The following is a 15,554-nucleotide window of genomic DNA, read 5'->3' as shown; positions in this document are numbered from 1 at the left end:
TCATTATTTTGTTGAAATTTTGTTTAGAGCTGTGTTAAGGTTATGATAAAAGCTACTTCACACACAAAACATGTTAAGTTTAATTGAATGCTGGTAGTTTAAAGTGACATTTAGAAACAGATTTTGTTGTATTTTAGGTTATGTGTTAAAAGTGTAAAGTAACAGCCATCAAACCATTGCACAATCTCTTTGTTTTTTTGAAAGATAATATGCTAGTCAGAGTTCATTGCAACTTTGTTGCCTGTTTACTTTTGTAATTGTAAAGGTTGTAACACACTGTGTACTCATAAAGGTGATACTGCACCTTACAATCATTTATTCAATTTTGGGAAGTTTTTTTGTTATTTTTTGTTTACTATAGTAATAATATGTGCTTGTATTATTAACAATATTTTGGAATAGGAACATAATTGATAAAATAGTTAGGATAGACTTAAGAATATTGTTTTTGTTGTGTATTTTGCTTGTGTATATTTAATAGTTTAAATAACTTCTTTTGTGTTTGTGTTTAACCAATTGGTATAAGGCTAAACATAGACAGTTACACAAGCTCGATATTTTGTTAAATGTGTTTTGACTTAACAAATGGAACAGACTTTTGCCCAGTTTCATTCACTTTTGAAGGACGAATTGTGTTATGAGGTATCCATTCGTTCCGAAACTCCAGCACCTACAGTGCTAGGTTTAAAGAAACAGTTAAAACAATTAATTCAGGAAATTCCTTCTGAATCAATTTTAGAGACAGATTTCTCTTCTGAAAGTGAGTTAGGGGTTATTACTAAAAAACTTCAAGACTTAGAAGATTTATTAAAAAAGTGTTCTGACACTAAAGATAGACATGCCCTCTGTAGGTCTAAAGCTTTAGCTTCACATTTGTACTTTAGAATTTTGAGAATACAGTGTTCCGAACTCAGCTTAATAAGTAGGAAGAGTGAATTACATACAAAGTTGCAGAGTTTGATTTCCAGATTAGATGCTGACAATGAGTCGTCTCACGACGAATCACTGGATTCCGAGAGTACCGCCGTTGACTGCACTGGTGATAAAATGTGGCCAAGTGGAAGTTAAATTTCAACGGACAGGGTGATCCGCGCAGTTTCATCGAACGCGTTGAGGAATATAAAAGATCTTATGGCGTTTCAGATGGAAAATTATTTGTTTCTGCATTTCATCTTTTTACAGGCCGAGCATTGTTATGGTACAGAGGCAACAAATGTCAAGTTTCGTCTTGGTCAGAATTGAAAACTTTATTTTTAGAGGAATTTGATGCAGTAGATTATGACTACAGGTTGCTAGGTGAAATTCGAGCAAGAACACAAGGCTCTGAAGAACCTGTGTCTATCTATTTCGCTGTAATGTTTGGCATGTTTTCAAGGTTGTCAACACCACTTTCCGAAGAACAAAAGTTACAAATTTTATTACATAATATTCGCCCTTTTTACTCAGAACAATTAGCTCTTGTTGACATTAAGTCTGTCGCAATGTTGAAGGAAAGTGTCGCAAACTAGAGGCTGCGAGGCAGCGTTCCGCCTTATTTTCTGAGCCTACTAACAGTAAGGCAACTTTAAGTTCAGAGTTTGCTTACAAACAAGTGACAAAACAGATAAACACACTTTCAGTCACACCTGCACCTAAGGTTGATACAAGTAAAGGCACTGATTTTACGAAAACAAATAACAACTATGTTACAAGTGCGGCAAGGGTAACCATTCCTTTAAATTTTGCAGGACAGTTCCGAAATTTATTAGATGTTTTTCGTGTGGACGTCAGAACTTTACAGTAAAGACATGTCCAAGTTGTAGTAAAAAGGCGACTAGTAAACCCGCTCCGGACAAAAATTCAAAAAACTAATTAGTAAGAACTGTGCAGAGACACAAGTAAAGAACTTGGTCATTAACAACAAACATCCCTTTTACCTGACACAGTTCTGTATTCAGTGGATAAACGAGACTTTAGGCCACATTTAAAGGTTTTTGTTGACGGTTTGAGATTACAGGTTTACTAGATTCCGGTGCTTGCGCGTCAATTTTGGGTAACCAGGCGCACAAGGTTTTTTTGAGATTCGGTTATAAATTGCATAGCAGTATTGATACCACATTTTCAGTGGCAAATGGAGACAAACTTGATTGCATGGGTTATATGTTTATTCCGATTACTTATAATTCCGTAACTCACATAATAAAATTTTTTGTAGTACAAACAAAATGTAGAATTATTTTAAGAATTTGCTATTAATAATTCATGCCAACTGTACACCATATAACATTAAACTATAACACCCATTTTAGTTCTCGACCTGAAAACTAGATGGCGCTAGTAGGTTGTTACTTCGCGCTACTCCATACCGCGGGGCCGGGAATATATCGGCCAGCTTATGTTTAACAAATCGCCCTTCGCCCGGTACTCAAACGAGCAACGAACTCTGCATCCACACCTGCTGGGACAGAGTTCAACGCCAGTTTCAGTAGTACCTATAAATTCTGCATCCACATCTGCTGGGACAGAATTTTACGCTAGGCTTAAGTGTACCACTGTCACAAACTGTAATAGTGAAAATATATACGTTTTCTTGTCAAGCTCCTCCTCTTTTCTTCATCGCCTGAGAAACCCCACTCTACAAATTTGGCGCTCCAACTGGTGGCCGGTCCGACGCGACTGCAGGCAACTTATGAAGAACGACGAGGAAGTCTGCGACGAAGCGGAACACAGGCAAAAGGCAACGCGGAAACAGAATCCTGGTTATATTGTTACTAAATACGGAAGACTAACTACTACAAAAAGTAAAAACAATCCGAAGATGTCAGTCCAACTTAGTAACGAACAATTCGAACGATTGCTTGCTAAGATTAGTACCGCAACGTCACAGCCAAAACCGACGCAAGGCAGCTTCACTACCTGCAAGTACTCATACAATGGCAATAAAGGTTCAGAAGTCGTAGAAGCCTTCCTGTCCGCTATTAATATTTTCAAACGTGCCGAAACATCAATGATCAGGCAGCCTTGGACCAAATCCCTCTGCTACTAAAAGAGGATGCAGGTGTCTGGTGGCAGGGAGCCAAGGCAACAGTACAAAGTTGGGAGGAATTTGAAAAACGCCTACGGGATAATTTTGCACCCAAAAATGAAGCCTACCTTATTTATACCGAGTTGTGCCAAAAAAAAATCAAGGTCCCGATGAAAGCACGGAGGATTTCGTACGCCACAAGCGGTTGCTCTTCAGCCAGCTCCCGGAACCAAGCCATCCAGAGACCCAACAGCTCGACATGATCTACGGGCTTCTGTCACTGAAGATTCGAGACAAGGTCCCTCGTTCCGGCGTCAATAATTTCGACGATCTGCTCAAAGAGGCTCGCGCGACCGAACGACTTCTCTCTGAACAAAAGAAAGACGAGAACGCACCTACCGAAGAGGCACAAAGTGAAGGGGCAGGTAGACAACCCAACGCGGGAAAAAGCCGGTGCAAATACTGCAAGTATAGTGGGCACGATATAGAAAATTGTCGCATTAAGCAAAGAAAGGATAAACTCAATGCAACTGAAACGAATCGTGCGAAGTCGAGTGGGTCCTCGACCGAAGCGGCGACCACGCAAGCGCCATCGCCTTCAGCGCCCAAATTTAGCTGCTACGGTTGTGGCACTCCAGGTGTTGTTCGAAGCAATTGTACCACCTGCCACAAAGGGAAATCACCAATGGCTACAAAAAGCACGGACATCGGATTTTGCGCTATAGGTACTACCACAGATGCCAGAGATAGGCCCGTCATACCCATTGAAGTTGATGGAACAAAAGGTATAGCCTTTATTGATACGTGCGCCAAAAGCAGCATCGCCTCGTACGAATTATACTGCTGTCTTAAAAGTAAAGGTTACCACTTTACTGCTGTGGATGTTGGAGTGACCCTGGCTGATGGTATACCTAAGAAGCAAAATGTCATGATTACAAAAGTGCCCGTGAAAGTTAATGGACGCACTGTACTGACAACCTTTCTCGTGCTCCCCGAGTCACGTGAAAATCGAACACTATTGGGAGTAGGCTTTATCCAAGACGCGCACATAGTGCTTGATTTTACCCCAGTTCACATGGTGGTTTTGGAAGAGCCAGACAACATCTTCGAACTCTACAAAGAGAGTTTTCTGAACTACCCTAATGTCACGGTGTCTTCTGTCCGAATGGACCTAGTAACTTCGCCTTCGCTCCCTGAAGGCAGTCAGACAAGTACACTGTCGGACCAACCTTACGGTCCGCTCATCCCTCTGACACTCAGCCCTCTGAAGAGGAAACACTCTGAACTTTTGATGGTTATTCTCCCGTACTAGATGCTCTGTATGAAGATGCTGTGGAAAGCTTGAGAGACTATGACGACGAACCCGAACCCGAAACCGAGATATTCTCCATAAATATAGAACGTCTAGAAAGTTTTCTTGCCAAGAACGAAGACGTGTTCAAACCCAATGGGAAGCCAGCAACCGTGACCGAGCACAGCATCGATACTGGAAACCATGATCCACTCTCAGTCCCTCCATATAGAATGTCACCGATGAAAAGTGCCATTCTGAGAAAGGAAATCGAAAAAAATGCTGCAAGAAGATATTATTGAGCCCTGTTCGTCTCCCTGGTCGGCTCCTGTCATTATGGTCCCTAAGAAGAATGGTGAGCAGAGAGTTTGCATCGATTATCGCCAGCTCAATTCTATCACTACACCAGATGCGTACCCACTTCCGAGGATTGACGATTTGCTACATCACGCAAAACTGTTACCCTGCATGAGTGTTATTGACCTACGCGCTGGTTACTGGCAGATCCAAGTTAAAAAGGAAGATCAAAGCAAAACAGCATTTGTGACACCGTTTGGAATGTACAAGTTCAAGAGAATGCCCTTTGGATTACGGAATGCTCCGGCTACCTTCCAACGAATGATGGACAGATTTCGGGTATCCCTCAGTCACATAAAAATCCTTGTTTACTTGGATGACGTGATAATAATGTCGTCCACATTCGAGCAGCATTTAACAGATCTGCAAGACGTATTCAATCGACTCAGAGAATACAACCTCACCGTCAACAAAGATAAGAGCAAATTCTGCTGCTCACGTGTTAAGTACCTAGGACATTACATTGTGCCGAATGGCTTGGAGGTTGATAGTGATAAAGTTAGCGCTATAGTAGACATGCCGCAACCTCGAAATCTGAAACACTTGATGTCCTTCATACAAATGTGTTCCTGGTATAGAAGGTTTATGCCCAATTTCGCTGAAGTCGCTGAGCCCCTCACGCGGCTAACTAAGAAAGGTGCAGAGTGGAAATGGGCTAAGGAACAATCTGTTGCATTTGAAGAGTTAAAAAAGCTCCTTACCACCACCCCTGTGCTCGCCCAAGCGGATGAGACGAGACCGTTTATCATCAAGACGGACGCCAGCAACTTCGCCATCGGAGCTGTTCTCGTGCAGGGGGAGGGTGAGAATGAACACCCAGTTGAGTTCGCTAGCCGTCTGCTAACTAAGCCTGAAAGGAATTATTCCACGACCGAGCGAGAGGCGTTAGCAGTGGTTTGGGCCGTTAACAAATTTAGAAGTTACATAGAGGGAACCAAGATTACTGTCCTATGTGACCATCAGGCCCTAAAGTGGCTTATGACATTGAAGTCACCAACTGGCCGGTTGGCGCGATGGGCACTCCAGTTGCAACCGTATGATATTACGATTAAATATATACCAGGCCGAACCAATGTTGTGGCCGATGCCTTATCACGCCCAAGTTGTGAACCCGACACAGAAAAAGATTGCGGAATCTGCACAGTTGTCATTGATATGCCGAGAAAGAGTAAAAAGGAAATAAGAGAAGAGCAGGTCAAAGATGAAGACTTGCTTAAGATAGTTCAATGCTTAGAAGGAAAAGAAGAAGAAAAAGTGAGATACTGGAGTCAGAAAGGTTATGTTATGGACAAAGGGATACTATACCGCTATTATGCTGAAAACACCGAGAAACCTCAGTTAGTAGTACCTAAGCATGAACAACGCAAAGTGATCTCTGTATATCATGACGAAGCCATGGCTGGTCATTATGGCGTAGACAAAACGCTGGATCGAATTTCGCGCCGATACTACTGGCAGGGTATGAGAAAACAGATAGAAGTATACATAGAAAATTGCCTGGATTGTCAGAAATATAAACCATCAAACCAAAAGCCTGCTGGTTTATTACAGACTACTCCCAGTAACCAGAGATTTGAGATCATCTCTTTTGACTTGTTCGGACCCCTGCCTCGAACAGATAAAAATTACGTTTGGGTATTTATCGTGGAAGATGTTGCTACACGGTGGATTGAGCTGTTTCCCTTAACCCAAGCCACTGCAGAAGAATGCGCCCGAATTCTGCTTGATGAAGTGATTTTGAGATACGGAACCCCACGCCGTTTCCTCAGCGATAACGGGTCCCAATTTGTAAGCAGCGTACTGCAGCAGTTGACATATTGTTTGGGTATCAAGCACAGCTACATTCCAGTGTATCACCCCGAGAGCAACCCTGTAGAGAGACGCAACCGCGATCTGAAGACCCAACTGGCAATTCTAGTAGATGATAACCACGCTACCTGGTCGGATAAATTGCCCAGTGTCCGGTTTGCCATGAACACGGCCAAGTGTAGCTCTACTGGATTCACCCCAGCATATCTAACTTTCGGAAGAGAGTTGCGCACCCCTGATGACGTCGAACACGACTTGCGGAACATAATTCGCAGTGAAGACTTTGTCAACGAGATAACGCCTAAACTAATGTTGATGGCTAGTACGTTGAAACGGGCTAGAGAGGTGCAAGAAATGAAGGAAGAAAAAAGAAAGGAATACACGGACAAGAAAAGACAACCTTGTCCGAACTACGAACCCGGAGACTTGGTGTTAGTAGATTCTCATACACTTAGCAAAGCAAGTCACCGGTACACTTCGAAATTTGCGCCTAGACGAGATGGTCCCTATCTAATCAAACGACGCAAAGGACCAGCATCGTTTGAACTTGTCACAACAGACACCAACATTCCAGTAGGAGTATACCATGCTTCGGCAATAAGGAAATTTAAGAGGTTGGAAGAGAACGATATACCACAACCCACTCAAGTAATCCGCAAGAGGGGCCGTCCTCGAAAGCAACCCATGCAACCAACAACGGTGAATACCCGACGCCCTCGAGGAAGACCTCCAAAGCCGAAGTAGAACCGAGACCAGTTTCCTAATTTCCTGTCTCTCTCGTCGGGACGACTTCGCAGACAGAGGGGGAGACTATAACACCCATTTTAGTTCTCGACCTGAAAACTAGATGGCGCTAGTAGGTTGTTACTTCGCGCTACTCCATACCGCGGGGCCGGGAATATATCGGCCAGCTTATGTTTAACAAATCGCCCTTCGCCCGGTACTCAAACGAGCAACGAACTCTGCATCCACACCTGCTGGGACAGAGTTCAACGCCAGTTTCAGTAGTACCTATAAATTCTGCATCCACATCTGCTGGGACAGAATTTTACGCTAGGCTTAAGTGTACCACTGTCACAAACTGTAATAGTGAAAATATATACGTTTTCTTGTCAAGCTCCTCCTCTTTTCTTCATCGCCTGAGAAACCCCACTCTACAAAACTTTATTTTAAATCATTTTGGAAAATGTTACTTTTGAAATATTGATTTACTTGTTGCATGGAATCTGAGAGCAATAATAATAAACAATATTTGTCATTGTTTAGTATTTAAAATCATTCATGAACATTGTGTCTATAAAGTTATAAACATAAAACATCAAATAAATTCTACAAGTTAACTTGAAACTATTTTTCAAATCAGGTAAAATTGTTCTTGGAAACATCTCATAAAGATAATAAAATTTTGGAATTATCTAACTTTGGTAAATAAAGTATGTATACACCTACATACAAACAATTATTCTTCCAGTATTGTGGATCAAGTTATAATTCTGGATATTATCTTACACATGGATAATTAGGTTTAGCACAGATAGCCTACTACGCTAGAGTATATGTACTTGGAATTCTCGTTTGAAAGTACTACTGTTCCTATAATTATAATATATCCAAAACATACCTTATACTAATTTTGGTAAGTACTTAGGAGTAAAATACTGATCGTGTCCTCCTGTGGTTGCCTAAAACAAGTATATGTTCACATTTAATTACACTAATAAGGTGACTTGGAAATTTGTGGCGTGTCTTACAAAGAAAATTCCGGTGTGTCCGAATTCAAATATGTAACCGATCATCTCGCTAACTTGCTCGAATCTAGTCAACGATTGAAATGAGTTAAGGTCTATTAACACTCAACAGTAGGTTTCTTCATTAAGTAATTAAATTTCTGTTAAATATCAAAGCAACTCATGTACTAATGATCTTGTATGAAAATTTTCTTAAGTAGTTTAACTCTTTGATTTGACCGTGCAAATAAACTTTTCGTCACAAAACTCGAAACGAATAGCGTATTCACATTATCAAACGATAGAAATATAATGGTCCTCTTACGAAGTACAAAACGAAAGTGCTTACCTGTTTATTTATCTTTATTCCACACTTATTCAGCGTTTTATGGTTTTACTAAAGAACTTGCGTCGTTTAGTTAATAAGTAAAAATAAAAAATGGCCGATATCAGGCACGGAGACGGAGTTGAACTTGAAATAGTGTATTTACGCGGCAAGTTTGAAACCTGATACTTAACCCTTTTATCTTTAAGTACGGATCCCGAAAGTTATCTTAAAATTAGTCTTATAATTAATCCTTTTTATTAAACTAAATAACTTATATATTTAAACGGTTTTCCACATTAATTAGTAAATGTAATAACTAAAAAGATGCTAAAAAGCCTATCGTCACTATACTCTACTGATCGCTACCTATATATTGGTGTACTCTATGACCATAGATCACTATATTAATTACATAGATTAATTAGTAGTCCATGTTCTATGAATAAAGCTTAGCGTACATCAAACATTCTTAGACCTACCTAAGACGCCATTTTCTAAATTTCACGTCCGGTTCAACCAATTGATAGCTCAATCAATCAACTTTCATTTATCTAAAAATTGCATTAAAATGATTTTGCATTCATAATTACCTGTATAAAATATTCCCACCATAATATTATTACGTGACCAATCTCAATTTTAAACGAAAATAGCTCATTTTACTATGAAACAGTTATAACTTGACGATATTAATTTCGTCAGTGAATGATAGATGGCGTTGAGAGTAACAACTTGCAATTTTTCAATAAATTATAATAATTTGGATTCTTAAAATTGGCAAATATTTGATTTGTAATTATCCCAGCATCTCCACCATGTCGCCATCTCCGTAGGGGATGAAGACTGACAGCTGAGTCTTCAGACGGCGATGCAATATTGCCCGTGTTCTATATTAATATTAATGAATCCATTATTGCAATATGTTACTCTCACCTTATATCCTGTAACTTGTGGGTGACCTGTGAGCTATCAGCTGAGGCCACTGTCCTCAACTGTAGATTGTGCTAGGCGTCACCATCTGTAATATTTAATTTCAGCTATGATTCACACTGAATCCGTTAAGTGCCTAAAGTTTATACATGTAGAAAGCACTATTGCTTTGCCTTGTTTACTTTACTGTCATAGGTACAATTGGTCCACTCTAGAGGAGTGGACGAGCGATCTTTATTGCTTTTGTCTCAATGACCGGTGTCCAGACGTCAGTCTGGACCCACCTGTCATGTCACTGACTCCAGGCTTAGTGTGTGAGCCACCACGGCTTTGCTACCTTACAGGTCAAATACCGCCCTCGCGGTACGGGGTTAACCGCACCGCCTGAGGCACCCTAACTGCCGGCAGTTGTCCAAAACGTTTGGTTGGACATGCCCACGCCTGTTGCGGCTGGGAAGTCATGATCCGCTCACACGGCACTGCACTACAGCAGTGCCGTTCCTATGTCTCATTATTATACTTTATAGAAGCTTAGGCAATACTATGTAAACCTGAGACACTTAGCTGATTCACATCTGCTTGGATGTCACTGCCCGTTGACCCAGTCCAGCACGTATCACTCACGTATATTACCACTAACAATGAACTACGATATGAAATTTGAGATATTAGGCGCGTTTGGCGGCCATATTACATACCTACATGTCTAAACTTGAATTCTCTATGCTCAAAGAGAGACCAAAAACTACTCTAGACTAGAATACTCACCATAGAGTATCAGTGTTGCTATGTACAATATTTACATTCGCGGAAGTCGCGACAAAAGTTGCTCGGTAGAGTTGTCAGAGTTCAAAATAAAGCACAAGTCACTTCACTATAACAGAATCACCAAAATCCAACTAACAAAGTCAAGTCGTTGGAAAATATCACATAAACACCTTGATATAATGGAAAACCTCGGAAAAAAGTGGTTGAAAATAAATAATTTTTAATAGACACAGACTACAGACTTGACAATTTGTGACTGTGCCAGTGTTTCCATATGTAAATCAAGAATTACCGTGTAAGGTTAAAAATACGGTGTTTCTTGATTGAATTACGGTGGATGAGCTAAAAGAATATCGTGTAAATTACCGTGTAATTTTTAAAAAGAAAAAAAACGTTACGAATTTGCTTTTTAATTCATTATTAATATTATTCTGAGTCTGACTCTCCTAGCATAGCAATGTCTTTTCATATATTTTTTTTATTGCATTCATCCATCACATTTAAGAATTTTTACATTTCACTTCTTGCTAATTGCTTGAATAAGGACGAAAATAGATTGCCAAGATTAATAATTGATACTTTAACTGTGTGTGCGTGAGTGTGGCGATAGATTAGAAAAATAATAAGATATGATAAGTGGGGCGATAGATTAGAAAAATAATAAGGATTTCCTTGAAATCTGCCACAATCTACCACTTTGTTAAATCGTCAGCTTTTTCTGCCAGAGTTAAAATTTAGGAGCCAAATCTGCCCAAATGGCAGAAATCTGCCACAAACGGTCACACTGCTGACCGGCCACAAAATTTACAAGTAGTGCCACCTGTTGCGCGTGGTTGGCAACAAAACTTACTACTAGTGCCATCTGTCGAGCTAAGTCTGAGTCAATATACCCTGTGCGATTTTGTACTGTGGCTAAAATGTAGGTACTGAGTGAAAAGACCCTGGCAGTGACGCTTACCAAAGACCACAGAGTACCTACATTGAATATAGCTATTCAAAGACCAATAACACAGACCTATAACATATAGGATCTTGCTGACGCCATTTGCAAAATGCAGTTCATATAATATAATGTACTCTGTGAATCTCTACAGTTGTACAACCTAGACTATTATCTCTATGAGTACAACGTAGTATCCTCTATAATCTGTGTACTGTAGTGCACGGTCGTAGATAGAGTAATAAATGTAGAAAGGTAGATACAAGAACGTCTGCTTTCTCATTCACACTAACAAGAGAGCACAGATAAAGTTACTAATGTGATAAACAGAGACGCAGCTAACCTATTTTTTGTCCCTTATCGTGTAACTGGTTTTTTTTTCAAGAATACATACAAGGAATGCAACTTTAGTTGCAAACACAGATTAATGTTGCAAAACAAACTTTGAGAATTCGTGGCGTGATTGTATTTCTCATTAGTTATTTACTTGTTTTCATATAAAAACGTTAGTTACGTAAGCGGCAACCAGAAGGATTTTTGAAGGAAACGAAGATAGGCTTTTACTAAATTTATATTCTTAAATCTTTACATTTTAACTTAACCTAACGTCTGCACTCTGCACCAAGGTTAGATGCAGAGTTTTACATGGTGACGACCTAAATCTAATCTAATCTAACCTAACTAAGAGACTGCGTCGAGGTGTGACGACAGACTGCCCCTCTTCACATCTCTCACTTGGTTTAAATACCTTAATGTTAAAATATAGCTAAATCCCAATTCGTTGCGGAGTCACGTATGGCAATGAGGTAGTTTCTTGCTGACGGAGCGCTGGACTTATGACCTAGTGACTTAGCCTTCAAAGATGGTTTGCTGCGTAAGTGATTTGAACTAGGTTATCGTTAGGATATGTAACACGTTTGATACAAATATTGTTGATTGGTTAATACAAATATTGACTACTAAGCAATGGTAATAACTGTCGTGTTATTCATCGTTACGTCGTGCTATCGCTATCTCATACGCGGTTACACAGTACTTCAATCTACCTTTCTATCTACGTGCACAGTGCAGCGTCAAAAGTTTTTGAAACCGCTATGTGTCGACAACTAAACTCGTTTTGTGAAAAGTTTAAAATTTTTGACGAAAGCCAATACGGCTTTCGAAAAGATCGGAGTACGACATTAGCCGTTTATAAATATATTCAAGAAGTATATAACACCCTAAATGACAAAAAATATGCAATAGGGATAATGTTGGACATGTCAAAGGCGTATGACAAAGTCCAATATGACATATTATTGAATAAACTATACGGCATAGGTATACGAGGTACACCACATGAATGGTTTAAATCGTATTTAGAAAACCGCGAACAGTATGTTGACGTTGAAAATTGTGACCAAAAAACAGGACTAGTAAGCTACATCAGATCTGACATGACAACCATGACTAACTCAATACCCCAAGGAAGTGTCCTTGGGTGTATTTTGTTTTTAATTTATATAAACGACTTGCCGAAAACGTTTGACGAATATTGTGTACTAGCTTATGCCCGCGACTTCGTCCGCGTGGAGTAAACAAAATTTAAACTCCTATTTTACACCCTTAGGGTTGATCTTTAACAATGAGATTTTAACATGATATGAGCTAAATAAAATATGGCATTAAAAATGCAACCCCTATAAGGGTGAAAAAGGGATTTGAAGTTTGTATGAAAGTCTGTCAGTTTTGAAGTAAGAAAAATTTTGCCCATAAGTAGAAAATTAAGGGGTTTGAAATTTGTATGAAAGTCTGTCAGTTTTAAAATTTAAATCAAGATATTGAGTATGTAAATATAAGTAGGTATATATTATAGAAAACAGATGACGTAGGCATCCGCTTACAAATAATTTTGGAAAACTAAACCCCTCAGGGGTTAAAACAGTGTCAATTTTCAAACCCCTATTTTAACCCCGCACGGCTAGCATGGGCCGGGAAATTTTCTCCCCGAGGAAAGGATAAAAATCTTATCTCCTCCGATAGTTATTTCCACTCTCCGAGCATGGGCACAGGGTTGGATATAATTATCCCCGGTGATAAGGCGGGGAAAGACTAGTCCCCGGCTAATGTCAAAGTGTTATTATTTTTTATCTGTGCTTTTGATTTTGCGCGTTTTCGTTCTCGTAACCAACTCGTAACTCGTCTGTGGCTGCTTTTTATTTTAAAAGAGCTAGAACCCGGAGCCGTAAAATAGTTTAAAAAACATTCATAGAAGATTTTAATGGTATTGTCATAGATAATACATAATTGTGTCTTGGATGATTGGTATTGTTGCCGTATTGTGTGAATTGTTTTTAATCGAAATTAGCAAAATCATTTACCTAGAATTGAATACAAGTCTCTAGATTAGTATAATATAGTGATTTGTGATACAAGTGAAAAAATGAGTGGAAAGAAGTATGTTCTAGCTATAGGTTATATTGTAAAATAGTTTCTACTTGATTATTATGTGATTATTGTTGAAACAAAACCTATTTTCCCAAGAAACCTCTCAAAATGATACTATTTTTAACGAGTCGTTTTATTCTTTTAATTCTATCGTCAATTATTTCTCATATATTTGTGTTTTATTCAGATCAAGAAGCAATAAAATTCAAATAGGAATGTTGGTCGACTTTATGTCGGCCCACAATCACCTTGCCACTGGTGAGTTTACAGGGCCCTTAGGGGCCAAAAGGGCAAACTCCCAGTGGCAGATTCTAAAAGATCTACTTAAAGAATATGGGTCCGACAGGTCAGTTGACCAGTGGAAACAGGTAAGTGCATAACTTAAACCTACTTACAATTTTGTGTTAAAGTCGTACAGTACACGCAATTGAAATGATAATAATACATTGTACATGTTGTCAGCGACAAAGAAGTGCATAATTTTTGTTTTTTTTGCAGACATGGAAGGACTTGAAAAAAGGGGCACGCACCGAGAATGCTACGGCAACTAGGGGACGTAGTGCCACTGGCAATGTCTCGGTAGTGCCACCTGTGTCCGAGATAAGCACAAAAGTGCTCAATATTATTGGGCACGAGTGCTCCACAGGCATTGGACCAGATGAATCTAATATAGGCCAGACTGGTGTATGTATTAATTTAGTTCTATTAAGTGGGTGTCTTGTGTGCTTTCAAAAAAACCAACTTTCAAAAAACTGGCCAAGTGCGAGTCAGGCTCGCGCAATGAGGGTTCCATACTACAGTCGTATTTTTTCGACATTTTGCACGATAATTCAAAAACAATGATGCATAAAAATAAATAAAAATCTGTTTTAGAATGTACAGGTGAAGACCTTTCATATGATACCCCACTTGATATAGTTATCTCACTTCGAAATTTGAAAATACTAATTATTAGTTCATGACCACAATTTAATTTTTTTTGTGTGATCTAACCCTAAATTCACGGTTTTCAGATTTTTCCCCAAATGTCAGCTATAAGATCTACCTACCTGCCAAATTTCATGATTCTAGGTCAACGGGAAGTACCCTGTAGGTTTCTTGACAGACAGACAGACAACAAAGTGATCCTATAAGGGTTCCGTTTTTCCTTTTGAGGTACGGAACCCTAAAAATTGAGAATTGCAGTCCTAAATTGTGGTGATTTAAAAACCATAAACCTACTAAGTCGGCTAGAAAAATGAACAACTAAACCGACGTGATGCCGCTTGCTTCCAAATCCTACTAACATTCCTATTTACACTGGGCTTTGAAATCTGTATGTTACTTGCTAGCGGGACAGGAGTGGAGAAGGCGGGTAGAGACAGAGCCGTGAGGGGTGCAATGGATTGACGTGATTGTTTTGCATGGATATAATTAACTTAATTCACTATCAAACTAACCTAATTTCTTTATAAGCATGTCAAGCTAAAGTTTTTAATCTTATCGCAGGAAATCTTTGAAGTGTCGGTGGTGGACGATGAAACTGCTTCTTTTATCATTCCATTTCCACTCCCTTCACCCACCTCATTTGCAGATGAAGACCTGGAGAACATTCCACCAGCCCCTTCCACTCCTACCACCAGCCGTCCAGCCCCTACCACCAGCCATCCAACCCCTTCGACCAGCCATCAAACCCCTTCTACCAGCCATCCAACCCCTTCTACCAGCCATCCAACAGCCAAAAATAAAGAGCGTCCATATGAATCTTTTAACCGCCTTCAGCATGAAAATAATGCTATTTTACAAGTAACAATTATTTTTGATATCCTTTTACTAATTGCATGTCCATGTGTTGGGTACACACATGGATACCCTTCTCAAATATTGTTCTTGTAACGTCACACATTTTTCAGGGTATAGATGAAAAGTTGGCTGCTCAAAACAATCTTTTGCTTGAGCAGAACCAACTGCTTCGAGCAAAGAATACCATTTTG

General features: G+C 39.5%; 2 protein-coding genes across 2 annotated transcripts; both read left to right on the top strand.

Annotated features, from left to right (window-relative positions):
- Window positions 1-2,278: 2,278 nt before the first annotated feature.
- Window positions 2,279-4,316, top strand: LOC117996003 (uncharacterized). Its single transcript, XM_069509198.1, has 2 exons — window positions 2,279-2,994; window positions 3,128-4,316. The coding sequence occupies exons 1-2, from the start codon at window positions 2,375-2,377 to the stop codon at window positions 4,314-4,316; spliced, it is 1,809 nt and encodes a 602-aa protein (XP_069365299.1). The 5' UTR covers window positions 2,279-2,374.
- Window positions 4,317-13,251: 8,935 nt separating this feature from the next.
- Window positions 13,252-15,539, top strand: LOC117996002 (uncharacterized; the record flags this gene model as incomplete). Its single annotated transcript, XM_034984015.2, has 4 exons — window positions 13,252-13,590; window positions 13,769-13,949; window positions 14,080-14,265; window positions 15,474-15,539. Coding segments are annotated over exons 1-4 (447 nt in total), but the record flags the coding sequence as incomplete, so codon positions are not given.
- Window positions 15,540-15,554: the final 15 nt, after the last annotated feature.

The sequence above is a fragment of the Maniola hyperantus genome, unplaced genomic scaffold (assembly GCF_902806685.2).
Source record: "Maniola hyperantus unplaced genomic scaffold, iAphHyp1.2, whole genome shotgun sequence".
In the NCBI taxonomy this organism is placed as follows: domain Eukaryota; kingdom Metazoa; phylum Arthropoda; class Insecta; order Lepidoptera; family Nymphalidae; genus Maniola; species Maniola hyperantus.
Note: the sequence above shows the minus strand (reverse complement) of the source record. Positions and strands in the feature narration are given on the sequence as shown.

Coding starts and splice junctions, on each gene's coding strand:
- LOC117996003 (XM_069509198.1), top strand. CDS start 2,375: ATGTTTAACAAATCGCCCTTCGCCCGGTACTCAAACGAGCAACGAACT. Junction 2,995..3,127: donor GCCGAAACATCAATGATCAG/GCAGCCTTGGAC, acceptor CCAAAAATGAAG/CCTACCTTATTTATACCGAG.